This window comes from Ictalurus furcatus, chromosome 23 (assembly GCF_023375685.1).
Source record: "Ictalurus furcatus strain D&B chromosome 23, Billie_1.0, whole genome shotgun sequence".
Taxonomy (NCBI): domain Eukaryota; kingdom Metazoa; phylum Chordata; class Actinopteri; order Siluriformes; family Ictaluridae; genus Ictalurus; species Ictalurus furcatus.
Window position 1 is genome coordinate 2,112,778 of NC_071277.1, and position 20,120 is coordinate 2,132,897.

A 20,120-nucleotide genomic window follows, 5' to 3' on the forward strand; every position below is an offset into this window, starting at 1 on the left:
GTAAATCTCTTTTAAATGAAAAAATGTCAAATTGGGCCAGCGTTAACGAATTTGCCTCAAACAGCAAACTATGTTATTGGAATCAGTCATCCAAAAGGATTTCACCATTTAACAAGTGAATTTTTTAATAGTTCTGAATCACCATCACTCTGACACATTCCTCTGCATCACAGGTATGAGTCAGAGTGTGACTTTTTACCTGATTAAACCAGGCATGACTTTTATTATCAACGGAAGAACAGCCGCAGACAATTCGGTCTTCATAGTGTGTAACTTTGTTTTTATTATATTGCATCAGTGGCAAGGCCACCTATGTGTGCTCTCAGTGACAGAGACATTGTGGGTGTTGGATGAGTTCATGGTGTAAAGCTCCAGCAGCAGATGGTCGGGGCGCTAACCCAATTAATCCTAACGTTCTTGACAGATAATGTCCCAACAGAACATATATCACCGTCCAAGAGAAGGTGGCAGAACAAAAAAAAAGTCCTTGCAAACTTCCATATTCATAACTCTGCCCACAAAGCATGAGACCAACAAGTGATTTTTTTTTCTTTTTCATGCTGCATTCAGCTGTGCTAATGAATTTTCCACACAACTGACAAGAGCAGTCTCAGAAAACATCCTATGAAAACTGGGCTATGAGTTGCCATATTTCACTTCTGAACCCTTGGCCAATTTAAAGCACCTTTTGTATGACTAATTACATCTGGAAGAAAACACAGTGAAGCCTTTAATTATTTTATCTTATTTAATTACAACTTCTAGCTAGGGACAAAGATGGAGGATCTATGTATGATAAATATCTTTTTAATACATTGCCAGTACGATGATTACTCGGCCTTGATTGTGTGTATGATGTTGTAGGAAATGCATTTCACATTGATTCTCAAAGTTTGGGAGGAGGACAACACCGAGAAATGCTAGAGAGAGTAAAGCACACTGATGTCGGTGTCAAACATGGCTGATGTTGCAGGTTTACCACAGAGGTTGGACATTTGTCTGTAATTATATCAATGTTTTGCAAGCAAAATAATTAAGCCGGAGATTTTTTTTCTTTAATGTGAACAGTAATTGCATAGTGTCGTGAAGCAGACAGACTGTCACGTAATTTACGTCATGGAGGTTATGACGGATGCAAGTGCAGTTAAAGACCTTTATTAGAACGAGACAGGCAGACAAATCTAAATCACGATACAAGCGCATGGTCAAAACAGGCAATGGGTGAAGCGATCTACAAACAGGCATAAATTAGGCAAGGTTAGAAACCAGAACGATAAACGAGAAACAAAGTCAATAAACATGAATCGAGCCCGAGAACAAGGAGAATACACTTACTACTACGCGATGTGCAAAGAGACACGAGGGGTTTAAATGACGAACGTGATCAGGGGTGAAACACGGGACAGATGAAAACAATAATGTTGCTGTTGTATATGCAGAATAACGCACTCAAGACAATGCAGTTATACAAAAATAATACTTTTCAAGGTGGTACTTTTCAAGGTGGTCAACACAGTCCACTGGTGCTTTTCACGGTGGTAAAGACAGTCCACTTTGCATCATGCATCACACCATAGCAGCATGCATTATTTTAGTATAACTGCAGGTTCTTCCTTACATAACAGCATCTCTGACAGTGGTGCTGGCTGAATTCAACTTATCTCATTCTAATATATTAGATGAAGATGATTTTCACTCACAGGGACTTGTATGGTGGACAATCCACATAATCTAATCTACTAATAAACAGATTCAAAAACACGTTGTACATAGACATACAGAACTGTAGATATGATGAAGCTTTCTGTAAATAGATGCTTACTTTACTTTTATTGAAGGAATCTGGTGTGTCAGCTTGTATTCTACCACAGACAGAGACTTTGCACCGTTTGATTTCTCAGTAAATTAATTGCTTGTGTCTTATTTATATCGGTGAAAGAAAGGCAAAACATACGTGATAGCAAGTTATAACAAAAACGGACTTGTATCACGGGCGTTCAGACAATCCCCATTTTGTATTGGGTTGTATCACACCACCCTGCTATTGTTGCTAAAATATGCACAGTGTGTCTCCAAGAATGCCAAAGGGACATTGTCTGTTAGGAATCTGTATTTCTGCACATTGACTATGATTGATGCTAATTTTCTGTCTCATGTCTGTGTTTCTACTGCTAATGACGCCAGTACAACTTGCATAAAGGAAACTCTTTGATTAAAGGATGTTGTGCCTAAAAGAAACTGTAGTTTATATCAATTCTGAAAATAGACACACTCCAACAAAAAATGTAGACCAGGCATGAACGTGCCTTTCAGTTCACACTACCTTATTATTCAGCCCAGAAACTAATGATGTTTTCCAATAAGCATATCAAACACATCATAAGGCAGGTGGTCCCTCATGGATGCACACTAATTTGCCCTTCTTTACCCCAAGGCGAAGCTATGTGACTTTGAACAGAAGGACAAAGCTGCAGTGGTATTTAATGTGAGACTGATTTTATGCTAATGATTCTCTGTCCTGCTTTCCAGATGTTTGCCCAATCACTGTGAACATGGAGGAAGGTGCACTCAGACCTGGGATACCTTCAGCTGCTCCTGTGATGGCATCGGGTACACCGGAGCTACCTGTCACTCCTGTATGTATAAACAGGCCTGTAATTCTAGTAACTCCATTCAGCCACTCATATGAAATGTGTTTCAAATTCCCCTCTCAGCACCTGGCATGCTCCACAACAAGTAGTAGACTTTTTTTTTTTGTATACAGGGCCACCTACACAATATTTGGCAGTTGGCTTTAATATTATGGTCGCTCAGTGTACATTGCCATGTGCCTGTGTTTTTATTTGAGTCTCATCTCCACCTGGACTGTCCTGTTATCAGGTTATGTTCCTGATTGTGTCCAGGAGTTCACACCATAATTAGTTTGTCTGTTTATACCATCCTGTGCCTTTGTCCTATTGCAAAGTCGCCATTTTTATGTGCATTAATGGGCCTTATTTTCTCTGATTCCATGTTCTCTAATTCTGTGTACATTCTGGATTTGCAAACATTCTGGTTGAACAAACTAAGAATTGCATTGTCCAAGGAAGCTTTGTATGTATACAAGCAAAGTTCTTGAAACTTGAATTATAAACACTATGTAAGGCTCATCTGCTCATCACTGAGAGAGGCATTTGAAACACTGATTAGGTAGTTTGAAAGTTAACTTTTTGCTTAAAGTGTGCTTAAAAAGCTACATTCATAGCTAAAACTTATGTTGGCTTAAAGTTGACATGAACCAGACAAGGAAGTAGACAGGGATGCTTGAAATGAATTTCTTCTTTGAGCCTTTTTAATGTCGACTGGCACAAACCTTGAAGCTTTCTTTATTCTGTTGATTCCGAGGCTATATGAAGAATGGATTCTTTACAGCACCACCTACTCTACAGCTAAATCATTCGACATCTAACCTGAGCTTCTTTGTGATTGTTGACTTATGTGACTCGTGCTGTCTAAAAAAGTCCACAAAGAGGAATCTTTACATATTGCATTAAGCAGCTCTGCCTTGAATAAACTTTTCATCATTTCATAATTTAAAAGAGATGAAACTGTGCACTAAGATGGTCTTAACCTGAAATGCATTGCATATTCCTAGTTGCTTGTTTCCAATGACGAGACATCTCATATGTTGGCTGTCTTAAATGGTCATGATTCAGTTCCGCCAAACCTTGCATGCACTTTAGCCAATCAGTAACAAGCATGTGATGTTCAATAAGAACCTACACTTTTACTTTTGAGATAAAATTGATGTGGTTCTGGTTTTGCTGTCACATTTTGGTTTGCTGTTGTGTGTGTGTGTGTGTTTGTTTGTTTTTTTTGTCTGTTGTTATGTTTGACATTTTCCTTTAGTTTGGTTTGCTGTTGTAGTTGTAGTTTTGCAGTTGTGTGTTCTGATTTGTTGTTGCGTGTTTTGATTGTTATTGTGTTTTGCACTTACTGACCACAACATGTAATACTACCGCTAATTCCGGTTTTAAACAGACCGGTCAGTCTTATTTTCTTTTCCCTTTAGCTATCTATGAGCAGTCGTGTGAAGCTTATAAGCACATTGGGAAAACGTCAGACATCTTCTGGATCGATCCGGATGGCAGTGGACCTCTAGGACCATTCAGAGTCATCTGCAACATGACAGGTAATTTACACAGTATCCTCCCAATGATTCCACTATCGAGAACCAATTTTATTTCCGCAGTCATTAAACACCAAGGCCATTTTGGCAAATTATATTTATAAACGTATAAAAATTACAGCAGCACATTAACTGAGTCAGTATCTGATTGTAGTCATTAATTAATTGACAGGAGCATACATGCGGTAGTTTTTGGGAAATGCTTCATTTTTCCTAATGCTTTATTTGTGTACATACATAGAGCCTTTAAAACACATTCATACGCGTGGCATAAATCTTTTTTTTAAGTAATGCTGTAGAATTTATGGAAGACTTGTCGAAATTTGTTAGGTAGTACTATGTGACTTTTCTTTGCATGAACGAGAGAAGAAAACGCTCTGTCATTATGTGTAGACTGAAAAAAAGATGGTTACACTTTGAGAAGGTACCACCTTCAGTTGATGAGCACTGAAGTCCATGGTCGTGTAAGAGGTAGATGCATTTCCCAAAAGATAGGATCTGATGGATAGTTCATAAAGGGTTTTTCAGTAATGATAATTTCCAAAATTACAAATACAATGATAATTTAAGGTACTCTTTTCTCTTTCATGTAAAGACTAAACAATATACATCATAGAAACCTGGTTAAATCAGTCCCATTCTTTACCCTGGGTAGCAGACTACAGGAAACAACAAGCTTGTCTATTCATAAGCAAACCCATGGTGAGATTTTAAAGAAAAACACAGTCCCTTAATGCCAGGGACATACTAGACATTTTTTTTTTGGTTATTATTTTAACTGATTTTAAAACCGTGGGAGACCACAGGCATAAGGACAGCTCCAACTGATTTTTAACATAATAATCCTCCAAAAGCACACACTCGATGATTCGGCCAGACCGCGAGAACACACACCTGTCGATTGTAGTAACGATTTCACAGACACGAGATCTCACAGAAACTCGCGTTTTATCAAACGTGACTTCAGAAGAAAAACAAATATATACAGCACGATCGACACTGTCCGCTGGCTCTCCTGGTGTGCGTTGTATTTTACAGCAAAAAAACCAAAAAGCAGACACAAAATAGCAATCTTAGCAAAACCTTATTTACAAAACATCCCCTACATGATAGCCGTTTCTTTGTAAACACACACAAAGTCATCTCTCCCATGGCATGTTTGTGGCTGCCATGTTTCTGCTCTAAAAGCACGCAACACCCGGTTGGTGACGCTTGCTCGCTCTCATTACCTATTGCCGGTATCCCGCCTCTGGCAGGCCGATCAAGAGTTTGATGTCGACATGTTTGATATTTACGATTTGAGATCGGGGAGGCTCCGACTCGATCCAGAGCAGTAAAATATCACTTTTCTTTTAGATACCTTCTGTTTGAAGTCTTTCGTTCATTTTAATAGTTTCCAGGTGCTAGTGAATACATGTAGTCGAGGGGAATTACAATGCATCATCAAAGTTTGGGACTAAAGAGCAAATGAACAAAATCTTGGTATATTTTTAAGTAAAAGTGTTAATTAAAATCATTTCCATTTATCTGTAGTGCTTAAATACATGGAGTTCAAGTAATAGAATGGCAATCAACACACAGTTAACTGGCAATACAAAAATGCTATATGCAATATCACATAAATTATTTCAACATCTTATGAGGTTTTTTTTTTAGTTTTTTTTTTTTTAATTAAAATTAATTTTCCAATTTCAAAAAACAGAGGACAAGGTGTGGACGGTGGTGGTGAACAGTCTGCCGGCTCAGACAACTGTATCAGGTTCGAGCAGGGAGAGACGCACAGTGCTGCATCTAAACTATAGTGCCACCACAGAGCAGATCAGAGCCATTACAGATGCTGCAGAACACTGCGAGCAATACATCGCCTACATCTGCCGCTCATCACGTCTGCTCAACACACCCGGTGAGTGACGAGTCCAGAGTCGTTACTTTGTCATTTGCATATTTACATTGGGCACACTGGGCATTGAAACGCTAGTGATGAGGCTCATATTTAGACATTGACAGTATAAGCTCTTATTAGAGATAATAATAAGTACATGTTTAGACATGAATGGTTGAGATGATGTGTAATGTAATATGGTAAATCAAAACAGTGGTGGACAATGGCAGAGTAAAAGTGACGTGCTATTAAGTAAGGCAGAAGAGTAAATATAAGTAAAATTAAAGCTGTAAGCGGAGATGAACGGGCCCTCGCACCCAGGTGCACGTTGGGGCTGCTCTGCCAGGGGTATGCCATTAAATTTTTTTTAGCACTGTATAACACTTACATGTTGTTAATTCTTGCTCAGATTTTGCCATTTCCAGGCCTCGTACTTTAATATACTCCTCCAAGAGATTTAATCCGATCAACTTAATATTCAGTCAGTCTAATCTAAAGGCCTCGTTGATGGTAAATTGCAAAGCTTTTTGAGTTTTCACTGCACAGCATGGATGTGGTGGTCTGACAAAATTCGATATTTCGCCATGAAACAGGAAGTTATCATAACAAATACATACAATGTTCAATCTCCACCAAACTTCATGTTTGATCCGAACCCTGGCCTGAAGACATCTACATGCCAATATTCAGTTATAGTCATAGCACCACCTACTGCCAACAGGAAATGACATGTTTTACATTGTGATAGACTCCTAACAACATATAAGTGCTACAAAGTGCTAAAAAAAAAAAATTTAATAGCGTTCCTCTGGCAGAGCAGCCCAAACGTGCACCAGGGGTGAGGGGACCATTCATTGCTGCTTGCAGCTTCAATTAAGTTTGGACTTTGACCAGTGCCAGAATGGACACTGCAGCAGTTCTTCTTTTTCTTCTTCTTCTTTGTCTCAAAAAAAGGGGGCCACTTCTACACTTTGGCACTTTCTCATTGTTGCTTCTTTCTGCACTTTCCTATTGTCACTCCTATTGCAATTCTGTTGCATGAATTCCTTTCATGTTACCACATGAATCATTTGTGCTCTCTGGATGTCATGTCACGTTTTATAATCTCTCATTTCCCTCTTATTTCCCTGCTGTTGCAACTTCACATCCTTGCGGGTGTGCTTAACAGGCATTAACACAAAACGAATGAATGTAATAACACCTCTTGTTCGTGGTGTGTATGTTGATAGCAATTGTGTAGTGTGTGGTGGTCCTGAATGCATGCATGCATTCCTCTACTGCCTGTCTTTCCAGCCTAGGAAGCCAAATAGAATGCAGTAGAGATTGTTGTCTGCTGTTCATGAGCATTTCATCAACATTGCACAGTAATTCTGTTTAGGTTTTCTCCCAATCAGAATAGTAAAGCAACACGACGGTGAGTTTGTTTCGCTAGAAATATATATAACACTGTCAGCATCATCTTGTGATTCTGCACCTCTGGGACAATGCATCTCTGAGGTTCTATTTGAGATATTTCGTCTGGTCTGTGAATCCAATATCAGATCGTCTGTTACTCTTTTATATTTTATTTTTGAACACACAAACAGTGTTTAATTTGATCCATAATGATACAGTTTCAGGTAAGTGCCTCAGCTACCATCATCATTTTTAAAGTGAATATCTCTTAAGATATCAAAAGTAATTTGGGAGAGATGTGTTCCAGGGGAAATGGTTTTCATCTCAAGTACAAAACCAATTTTATCAGAACTAGTGCTCAATGGAAAATAGACCCCCATCCATTATTCTCTCAGGCTTAAACAACAATAAGGTTGTATAAGGTCTGGAAATCTTCCCCTTTTTCTGGACTGGGATAAAAAAAATTTTTTTTAAATGTACAAGGTAGATCATACAGGTTTATGTTTTTTTCTTAACAGTATGTACATTTACTGATATCTCAAAGGAATTAAAAAACAAACACTGATTAAAAACCTTTATTTACTGTGCTGTAATGCTTATTCTATTGTTACCAATAGTTATGCCTTCAATGTTGATGACATTAGAAGATGAGTAAAGGTATCGTATGCAAAGTTTGAGTGTTTTGTTCCAGAATGTCCAGCAAATATGAAATGCTGTGTAGCTATATTGCTGTAAGAAGCCTGCCCATTTTACATACTTGAATGTGCGTAACTTTACGTAAGGTTACATGTAACTTGCATGTAAATGAAGATTTAAGAATTAAGAATGTACTTCATTGTAGTGTGCAGTAGTGTTGTGTCCGAGTCCACCTTTGTCGAGTTCGAGTCGAGACTAAGTCCTTAACCAATCGAGTCCGAGTCCGAGTCCAAAAGGGGCCTAGTTGGACGGAAGTCTGAGTCCTTAATGGTCGAGTCCGCCCGAGTCCAGAAAGTAATTAAATTGAAAAAAGATTTGAAATTGCGATTGTAAACTCAACACTGAGCTGTTAGATTAATATTTTAACCTCCACAAACCAATGGCAACATAAATGTAACAAAAATACCTTGTATATCTTACCATTGCCATTTAATATTTTTATTTCATGTCATCAGCACCTTAACTAGTTTCATACTCTAGAAAACACTCTAGAATAAAGGGATATAGAGTTATATGTAGAACTTTTATTATACACACCTCTGATTTTTTCCCCCAAGTGTTTACATTCACTTAAAAGGAACCCTGACTATGAAGACTTGTAGGCCCTAACATGCAATAATTCATGCATAAATGTCAGGATGATATGGATCAGTGGATTACTATGAGGCCTCACATGAGGTGAGTTGCCTCCGTTTCGTAAGCGCTTGTTTGTATATCGGTGGTCTGACAGACATTGATTGTAGCCGCTGTTGTCATTGTATCTCAAAAACGGTTTATATCAATCACAATCTAATCACAAGAATCTTAGCTTTCCAAAGATATGAGTACCTTCACACAAACAGAGGCTGTGTAGATAGCATAGGTTTAGGTCATAACATGGCGACAGCGTGCTGGCGGGCCGTCTGAATTTTAATAGCATAAAGAATATGATGGCGAGATGGCTGATAATCTCTAAAACTATTGAAATTAGAATACGTTTCATCATAAAAACGATAGTTTAATCGATATGCTTACCTTGAACAACAAACACTCGCGTGCACGCATAGGCGTGCAGTTGCTACACAGACACCCTCGATTTTGCCCTACTCTCACCTCCTCACCTTTCTGATCATCTTCATTTTGATGTACATTTTGAGTAATGTCTTCTCTATTAGCCTCCTTGCTTATGTTATGCTATGCTAATGAAGAAATGACACCTGTTAAACTCACCTCCGCATGTCTTTTACAATCATTTAACCAACCATGGGCAATCGAAAAGTCGCTGTTGAAAACTTGCAAAACTGTTGTTATTTTTGACCCCTATGAAGCAGGGGTACACTTCAGTGAAATCTTGGGTGAAGTGCATTGTGTATTTGTGTATTTAGTTTTGGGGGGGGGGGTATTTTGGACACTCTGCCATGACGTTGCATAACACTACAGAGATACTGATTCTACAGCGGTCCACTGAATTGATGGATGAACTGTAGAGAGAGCGAGGTCAACTTTAAAGCCCGCCCACAGAAAAAAACTGATAGGTCTATCTAGCAGAAATCAGGATACGTGCTCTGCCACTCTCTCCCTCTTGTCACTCGGGCTGAGTCCGAAACGACATATATTTCGCCTACTATACAGTAGGTAAGTATGAGGTTTCGGACGCAGCCTCGCTCCATGCTCTTACTGGTCTCTCGCTCCATCTCAAAAAATCCATTTCCGGGAAATTGTATATAATTTGCGGCCGTCGTGAAGCCGCTATCGGAAGACTGAAGAGGTGGGAAGTCTGTTTATGTTGTTATTTATTCTTCATCTTTCTTTTCTTCGACTGTACTTGGAAAAATTACTGAGTCCAAAATGTCAGTCCGTGTCAAGTTCGAGTACAAATTTACCCGAATGCGTGAGAAGTCCGAGTTCGTTTATAATTGGACTCGAGTCCAGTCGAGTCCGGGATCGAGTACCCCAACTCTAGTGTGCAGTGAATATATAAACAGTTATTTAGGAAATATTTGCATGTAAACATAGCCAGCGTGAAAGTTTAGCTAAGTATCGAATTAAGACTGAGAATTAGAAAAGTGATAAATAAACAAAATATAATGCAAACTCATCGGTGAACTGTACATGACATCATAATTTCCCTCACTATGAACATCGGTGTACGTATTATCTACCTTTAAATTATGAGGAAAAATTACGACAAGTTCAAAGTATGAGAATTTGATCATTCTGAGCATGTAGAAGTAATGAATAGCAGGTGTTTTTCAGCGAGATTTCGATGCACCTCAGGGTCATGAATCTTTTTATTAAGTCTCTGATCTGGCACTCAGTAACCTTTTAGTTTACATCCAATTTATTTGAATAGAAAAGGCTATTTTCTGTTGGAACTGTAAATATGTTAACGAAGTGGTGGAGGCGTTTGCACCTTGCATTCTCGGATATTAGAAAAACTGTCTTGTCTATCCTTATTAATGTTTCTGACAGGAATGCCATCTGTGTATGTAGAGGATCAAACAGCAGGGCAAGTGTGAAATTGTTGCATATTCAAGCCCACGTCTCCTTATGAAGCAATGTATGACTCTGACAAACAAACTCCCACCAAGCAGTTATTTTCATTTAACTGTCTGAATCTCTAAACCAATATGAGTCCAAATTTATAACTGTCTCAAATCAGCATACTTACTGAAATCAGCATAGTTCATATGCTCTACGTCTTTTTTTTTTTTTATTGGTAATGTTTTACTATAAGATCTGAAAATGCACATTCATTAATACTTAACTAATGCTTTCATAATGAGGAATTAATACATGCACTAATACTTAACACATCAGGAAATAATGAGGTGTACGCATTAACACCTAGCTGAGTCATTAATCATGATAATTAGGTGTACTAAGTATTAACATCATGTTTATGCATTATGGTAATGAATACCACGCAATATTAATAGAGACAATTTACATTATGAAGTGTCTGTGTATAAACAATTTAGGCTAACCCAAATTACAGGCTATAATATAAGTCCAGACAATTGGAGACCCTTTTCTAGTTTTGTTTTGCAGCACTCCTAACTCTAAACTAAACTCTAACACCGGAAATACAAATAAAATATATGTAATGTATTTAAAAAAAAAAAAAGTTTATATACAGTACAGTTCTAAACTTACACCTATGCACAACTTTAAGTTAGGCCTCAACAAGTACTTTTATTTACATATTCCACAGTCCTTACCCTGGCGTACTATATTAATAAATATTCATAACATCACCCCAGTAAAGTGGTTTTGGTTCGATCATGTTGTATCAAACCAAGTTGTTTAGTGGCATTAGCTTCAAATTGCAAATTGTTGTGTGACCTAAAGTTTGGGTTGAGCATCACTGTGTACAAAAATGTGATAAAGTAAATTTGTTTTGTACACACGTCATTATTTCCTGATGTCATTCTGGAGTTATTGGCCATTAATTCATCATTACAGAATAATTAGTTAAGTATTAATGAATGCTTAAAATTCGTACATTTTTATTCTGTGAAATTTTGCAGAATTGCCAGAGCTGTTCATGTTGATAGCTAAAAAAAAAAAAAAAAAAAAAATTTATTGGTGTTTCAGTATTTAGTTCACTATACTTTGCTGAAACAAAGGACATACTCAAAGCAAAATGTGGGGTAGAGTTTTATGGATGTACACACAAAAAAAAAAAATCATCTTGACAATGCAGGAATGGTTATCATTAGCATTCAGCTGAACTGGTTGTTATCGAAACCTTGCCAGTTTTTGCACAATTACAAAATTCATTAGAGTTTCAAACACATGCAGTTTCCTTTCAGATACTGAGATGAAAAGTCCTTTAAGCGGTTCATGCATAAATGCCTTAAAAACGTGTCAAGATTCTTTAGGTATTTTTAGTACTTTAAATTGCATGTCATCAGAATTTTCTAAATATCACTTACATTAAAAAGTAAATGGATTATCTGTGTGTAATAATATCATGAGTAAAAAGGATCAAATGTGATACCTGAAATTAAAAGGGGGGGGGGGGGGAAACACATTGTGTTTCTTAAAAAATATATATATATATTTAAAGCATTCTGATCTAAATTTTTAATGAATTTATTAATTAAATCAAAATGATAGAAATGATCAAATTTTAAGCAAATATAGCAATATTCTTGACTTTTCAATGTTTAAATGATTATTTTGTTAAATATATAATAATAATAATAATAATAATAATAATAATAATAATAATAATGTCATTTAGGACTGTTGCATGATGCAGCTGATTTTAAAAGTTAAAAATCTATGTTTAAAAACATTAATCTGGGATTAATAAATGTGTGGGATTTTGTGTAGAAACCTTGTAAAGATAGAGATATGCTGCACTGATAATGGCGAGAAAACAAAGTTGCCTTTCACCTAAAAGTTTTGACTACATCTTTTAAAAGAAAACTCTCTGCTTTCTACTCACTACGCTGTTTTCAAATTACTTTCACTGTTTTTCTCAGTGTTTTTGTCCTGTGCCTGTATTTGATTTATGGATTAGGATAGGCTTGTGATAACCTTGTCTGCCGGTATCCTCTGCTATGTTTCTTGACCATGATTCCCGGACTCCATATAATCAAGAGTGCATCGATTTTGTCCGCTTGCATCCCGCCTCCCACACCAAATTAAAAAATTGTTACAAATTGCAACAAGTTTAAAAAGAAAACCTAAAAACAGATACAGCTATTCCCTTTATATAATCAAAAAGGTAACATATAAAAAATATATACAGTGAGGGAAAAAAGTATTTGATCCCCTGCTGATTTTGTACGTTTGCCCACTGACAAAGAAATGATCAGTCTATAATTTTAATGGTAGGTCTATTTGAACAGTGAGAGACAGAATAACAACAAAAAAATCCAGAAAAACGCATGTCAAAAATTTTATAAATTAATTTGCATTTTAATGAGGGAAAAAAGTATTTGACCCCCTCTCAATCAGAAAGATTTCTGGCTCCCAGGTGTCTTTTATACAGGTAACGAGCTGAGATTAGGAGCACACTCTTAAAGGGAGTGCTCCTAATATCAGTTTGTTACCTGTATAAAAGACACCTGTCCACAGAAGCAATCAATCAGTCATATTCCAAACTCTCCACCATGGCCAAGACCAAAGAGCTCTCCAAGGATGTCAGGGACAAGACTGTAGACCTACACAAGTCTGGAATGGGCTACAAGACCATTGCCAAGCAGCTTGGTGAGAAGGGGACAACAGTTGGTGCGATTATTTGCAAATGGAAGAAGCACAAAAGAACTGTCAATCTCCCTCGGCCTGGGGCTCCATGCAAGATCTCACCTCGTGGAGTTGCATTGATCATGAGAACAGTGAGGAATCAGCCCAGAACTACACGGGAGGATCTTGTCAATGATCTCAAGGCAGCTGGGACCATAGTCACCAAGAAAACAATTGGTAACACACTACGCCGTGAAGGACTGAAATCCTGCAGCGCGCGCAAGGTCCGCTGCTCAAGAAAACACATATACATGCCCGTCTGAAGTTTGCCAATGAACATCTGAATGATTCTGAGGACAACTGGGTGAAAGCGTTGAGGTCAGATGAGACCAAAATGGAGCTCTTTGGCATCAACTCAACTCGCCGTGTTTGGAGGAGGAGGAATGCTGCCTATGACCCCTGGAACACCATCCCCACCGTCAAACATGGAGGTGGAAACATTATGCTTTGGGGTTTTTTTTCTGCTAAGGGGACAGGACAACTTCACCGCATCAAAGGGACGATGGACGGGGCCATGTACCGTCAAATCTTGGGTGAAAACCTCCTTCCCTCAGACAGGGCATTGAAAATGGGTCGTGGATGGATATTCCAGCATGACAATGACCCAAAACACATGGCCAAGGCAACAAAGGAGTGGCTCAAGAAGAAGCACATTAAGGTCCTGGAGTGACCTAGGCAGTCTCCAGACCTTAATCCCATAGAAAATCTGTGGAGAGAGCTGAAGGTTCGAGTTGCCAAACGTCAGACTCGAAACCTTAATGATTTGGAGAAGATCTGCAAAGAGGAGTGGGACAAAATCCCTCCTGAGATGTGCGCAAACCTGGTGGCCAACTACAAGAAACGTCTGACCTCTGTGATTGCCAACAAGGGTTTTTAAACCAAGTACTAAGTCATGTTTTGCAGAGGGGTCAAATACTTATTTCCCTCATTAAAATGCAAATCAATTTATAACATTTTTGATGTGCGTTTTTCTGGATTTTTTTGTTGTTATTCTGTCTCTCACTGTTCAAATAAATCTACCATTAAAATTATAGACTGATCATTTCTTTGTCAGTGGGTAAACATACAAAATCAGCAGGGGATCAAATACTTTTTTCCCTCACTGTATATATATTTAAAAGTCTGAACAGCCAGAAGTAGCAGACCAGAAGGTTTCAGCAATTTCAGAAGAATAATGTCGAGAATGTTAGTGATATAGGGCTGCGCAATGGTTTCTTTAAACAAATAAAAGTATTTTAAATTGGATTCTATGGTGGACAGTGAGCCCATGGAGGGAGGGTAAAACGGGGGTGACATTATATTTTTTCTTAGTACCAATAAGATGTCTATAAGCCGCATTCTGTACTAACTGTATCTGAGCTTATTAATAGCTATACGGTATACAAGGCATTACAGTAGGCCAGACCAGGGGTTCTCGAATATTTTTGTTTAACTGTAAAGTTAGAGCTTTCTATTCTTGAAATTTTCACTCACAAATCACATTTGGTCCAAGTTGACATTATTTATAGGCATATTCATTAAAACTCTTTTTTAATTTTTGAGGTTGGCTTGATCACATTCAATTCAAAACACCCAAACAGGCTAATGATTATAGGAACTCAATAATAAATATAACTGTCCTAATAATTTGGTTGTTCCACCTCTGTAACTAAATCCAAGCGTCACAGGCCCCCTGGCTTTGCTTCGCTTTGTTTGACTTTGGGGCGCCTCTGACCTCACTTTGAGAATCACTAGTCTAGATGAGATGAAATAATAGCATGTACTCTATAACATTCTTGAAAAGAAAGAAATGATTTGATTTTAGCAATAGCCCTAAGCTGAAATCCTGTATTGTAACCTGTTTTGTGCACCCCCTGTCTTTCTGACACATGTTTGATGTTGAGCTGCAATGGTCTAAGTGTTGCCCAACCCTCAGTGCTGCAGGGGATTTAGCCCCATGTACTCATGTGGCTCTGTCTTTCTCATTTCACTTGGGCACTACCCACACGGCCTCACTGCCTATGCCAGAGAAAGGTCATTTGTCATATCCATCGGTCACCTGTAATTTGCGAAATGGGTGTCACAGCATTCTACCTGCCAAACATCGGCCTTCTGACACGAAGAACAACAGCAAATTTGGGGGGAAAAATCAGAGAAGGAGGACAAACCCAAAGACTGTACTTCCTCCACTGATGCAGCATCTGTCCAATGGCTGCAAAATACATAGAACAGATGTCTGGCCATGCAACGTCCTCATACCTCATTAACAGCTGACAACTATGGCCTTGGATTCTTCTTGTTTATGGTCATTGTTAGTCATGCAGACTGCATTGTGACTTTGTTTCTATAAAACCTAAAGCATATGTTCTATCAAGCACCTTGTATTTTGTTCGGTAGTCTTTCCCAAAGCAAATTAGTGTGACATATGCGGAGGTGCTCGTAATCCCTCATTAGCCTGTCAAAGCAGGAAGCAGGGGGGCAGCAGTATAGACTAGTACCTGTAAAGTGGAGAATTTAAGATTTCTGTCCTGTGTTGTGTCCGACATGAAGCAGCCAGTATTTGATGGAGGACATTGTTTTTCATGCAGCATGTTCAGTAACTGTTACCTGGTCTATGGTGTCAGCGAATGCTTTAATGCTCTCTTGTGTGGGACTTTTTCAGTTTAGCTTTTAAGAAACTGTCGTTTAATCATTGAGAACATTTCACTGCACACCATGCAAAAACAGTGGAGAAGGAAACAATGATCTTGTTTATGTTCTCTTCTCTCGGAAAGTGTAGACTAGCCCCTCTAGGCCTTTTTCTAGTGCTACAGGAATCACTTTTTTTATTGTGTCAGCTCTGTTTATTATTTATTTTAAAAAAAATTTAATTACTGAGCAATTACTGAGCCTTCTAGCAAACTGACACTCGTTCACACAACACCAATTCAAAAGGACACATTGATTTGCAAGAAGAAAAAAAATAACAGACTGAAATATATCACGCTATTTTAACTGCAGTGCTTTCACTGTGTCATCTCTAAATAAGGTCTGTGAATCAGAGGCTTAAAATGGATTTTTTATTTTTTATTTTTTATGTATTCTGTGCTGTGGATAAAAGCAGCGGTCTAATGGTGAGAGAGAGAAAAAAAACACTCTCTCAATATCTGTAGTCAATAAGATTCTTGAGTCATACTCATAACTCCACAGATTATTTTCAGGCATATGACCTGAGGAAGCAATACCTGCAAAAACAAAACAAAACAAAACCAGAAAACACACCTTTATACTGTAAATGCCATCGTGCTTTCCCTTTATTTTTTATTTTTCTTGTATGTGATTTTATAGATTAAAGAATGTAAAAACGTTGGGTTTTTTGGAAAACAGATTGTAGTCCGATAATCTGTTTTGTGTCTGATATGTACCGGAATGTACAATACATTTGCGTAAATTAACACATTTTAGAGTTATTGCTAATATGTTATTGATATTCTAAACTGAATTTTTTTTTACATTGGAATAAGTGCAATGTGGCCTATAACCTAAAATGTATACCTGCAGTATAACATCTTGCCTTTAGACAAGTCAGCAGAGACAGACCAGACATGAGCTCAACGCTCTGCTAATAAACAAACCATATCTTTCATAAAGGAACATGTTGCTGGTCTTTAGAGCACAGTTCACAGGGAATCGCCACAGCACTAATATATACTGTATATATTTTCTATATGTTCCAACATATACAAATTATTGCTAAAGTTAGAAAGGTAACATACAAATAACAGTTATTAGGACATATTTCAACTACCCTGCACTTGTCCTTTTAACAACATAGAGTAGACCATTGTCTAGTGTGGTTCAGTAGAACTGTGTTCACTAGATATTAAATAATTTTATTCTACATGATGTTAGCCATTGTGACTTTAATTATAGGAAATGGTTTAGTTGTGTGAACAGAATATGGCCTAAAGCAGTGATTTCTCCACATGCATATTGCAATATTTTGTATGCATATGCAATATTTTCTGCAGAGTAGCAAAACACTCTTAATAATGACTGGATCGGTTCAATTTTAGGATAGCCGAGTAGCTTCTTCATACCTGATATGCAGTTTGTGGAAATGTTACTCCTCCATGTGTAGACTGATGAAAATAATTAGTACAATTTTGGCTAATTTGCATTTGCTTTCTTAAGTAAAATTAATTTACTAGTAATTTACAGGTCATAAATTACATAAATGTTGCACAAGTAAAACAAGTAAATCAAACCTTTTGCTTTTTTTTTTTATCTTAAGTATGATATCCAGTATTATTTATTTGTTTGTTTGTTTCATGCAAGAATGCTTAAATAAATTATGTAACTCTAACTTTAACTGCTTCTAGTAGAGCTAAAATGATTGAAATTTTTTAAAAAAAGCATACAACTGATTGAAAAACACGCACAAAAAAAAGGGGGTGAACTAAGAAAACTTCACAGAAACACTTGATCTTGCAAAATATTTCATAACACAATAGCTGTATGCCTTAAAGCAACACAAAACCAGAAATGAAGAAAGAAAATCAACCCTTCTATAACACTCAAAATTAAATGTGTTTGATTTTTTTTTTTTTTTTTTTTTTTACGAAATGTCACAAAAATTCCACAATCATTAAAGCAGTATACAAAGAATCTAATAATAACGTGTGTAAAAGAATAAAATAACTACATTTCAGTACCGCATAAAATTACAGAGTAGATAATTAAGACAGAACTCGCAAGACATCGTCATAAAAAGAAATATCAATACAAAAGAACATTTGAAGAAATGATTGCTCATAAATTAACCATAAAATACAGCATCGTATAAACTGAAGCTTATTTTCTCCTTTTATTTGTTTCTTCTGTGTCTGAAGCTGCTCAGGGCCCAGATCAAAATCAGCACCACAGAAAAAAACACACTGTGGACATGCTGAGGAAGCCCACATTGAAGCACACACTCCAGGGCTCTCTGGACCAGGTAGAATAGTACAAACACACGTGGCTGTACATGCTCACTGTTTCACATACATTATCACAGTGTTGCTCCAGCTATTGCTCTGACTAAAACCAAATAAACATCAGAGTGGAGAAACACTGTGATCGCAGTGACTTTGATCGTGCTGGTTAGAGTATTTCAGAGACTACTGAAGACAGATACATCTCCTGCATGGGATGTATACTGTGTGTTGGTGCACAGCATGAAGCTAGAAGAGTATTACAGACTTGAAACACTTAAAATATTACAAATCACAAATGTATCTGTCTATCTTTAGATATTTTTTTTCCTCCAAATCATTCTCATTATGGCATCAATGAGACCTTGTAATATATTGCATTGCTCAGCCCTATCAGTTCAATTGTCCAGCTATTGATAGATATTAGATTTTAGCCCCCGATCTATCATCGTAATTAGAGATCACTGCTTCTTTGACCATGTTGCTATTTTCACGCTAGCTAGCTATATTCCAATATGTTTTAGGACCGCTTACAGAGTAATGGTTAAACAGATGTGACAACTATGCAAGAGAAATGTTTGTCGTACGAGTGGATACAAAACATTAATTCCATCAGCTGATAGTTGAAACTTAAATCCATGGTAGACAGTGTGGATTTGATCCAGAAATTCACAAGTGGGTGACTTTTAGTAATTCACTTCATGTCTAGGGAGAGAAATTATCTGTCAGAGGTTTTATGAATTGAAATAAAATTGTGGATGAGGCTCCAGCTCCAAAAAGTGCTGAGGTAAAAAAAAAGGGGGCTCATGAAAAAGGGGCTGCTCACTTCATCACAATAAGGCCTGCCTTTTCAGAATGGTTGCAGATGCTTGTGGCTTATTCTCTAAGTGTTTTATCCCACTGCGAGAAAAACTGGTACGGTCCTTTTTTGTTTTTGTTTTTGTTTTTTTTGTAGAAATGCTTTCAGGTAGAGATCAAGACCAGTGCGATTCTAAACAGTTGTAAGTTTTTTCCACAAGGCTAAAGGACTATTTTTCCACTCAGTCACTTCCTGTTACTCTTTACAGCTGATGTCATAGTAACAGTGGCATAGTCCCTGAATAATAATTTTTTTCTTTCTTTTTTTTTTCTTTTTTCTAATTTTTTATCCAGTGTCACCTTTACAGACCACTCAAGAAGAATCCTGTTTATTGACATGTGAAGGACATAGGCTTCTCAAGTGATAGCAATTCAAAAGACATACATTACCTATAAATCATGTTACTTCATTTTTTTTTTTTTTTTACAGAAATATTGCACAAGTTTATTCATGGCCTGGTGCACTCCCAGGTGACCTGATTCCTTTAAGTCACCGCATTGTTTCCTGTAACAGCTTTTGATGACAGCTATAGGCTTTAGGGAGTGCCTCGTCTTAAGACTACACGACAGCGAAAATGGAAACCCTATTCCTCATTGCATTTTTGTTAAAAATAAATAAATAAATAAAATTCTGCAGGCCTCTTCTGTCATCTCTTTTGAATGAAAATGTGCCATTCCATCCTTTGAATTTTTTAAGCAACCTATTAAAATATGAAAAGAATTTCGGATATCACACTCATCACTTGTGGCATGTATGCGCAGGAAATTTTTCCAGTGGTGGTGGAAAAAGTTACAATGATGAAATATATGAACGTGCTAATAAGAATATAGAAGAGCTCATTTGTCTCTTGTCTTTAGAGAAATTAGGTTATTTGTAGATCACACACGTGAAATTCTCCATTTATTGGTGCCTTGTTGGCCCTACCACTTTTTCCCAAATTCCAATGGACTT

General features: G+C 37.3%; 1 protein-coding gene across 1 annotated transcript in view; it reads left to right on the plus strand.

Moving 5' to 3' along the window:
* LOC128599390 (contactin-associated protein-like 2) overlaps window positions 1-20,120 on the plus strand; it is a 145,889-nt gene that overhangs the window by 80,893 nt on the left and 44,876 nt on the right. Inside the window, exons 11-13 of the mRNA XM_053610927.1 lie at window positions 2,530-2,636; window positions 4,052-4,171; window positions 5,871-6,071. Coding sequence (XP_053466902.1) covers window positions 2,530-2,636; window positions 4,052-4,171; window positions 5,871-6,071 — 428 coding nt within the window. The remainder of the gene's footprint in view (window positions 1-2,529; window positions 2,637-4,051; window positions 4,172-5,870; window positions 6,072-20,120) is intronic.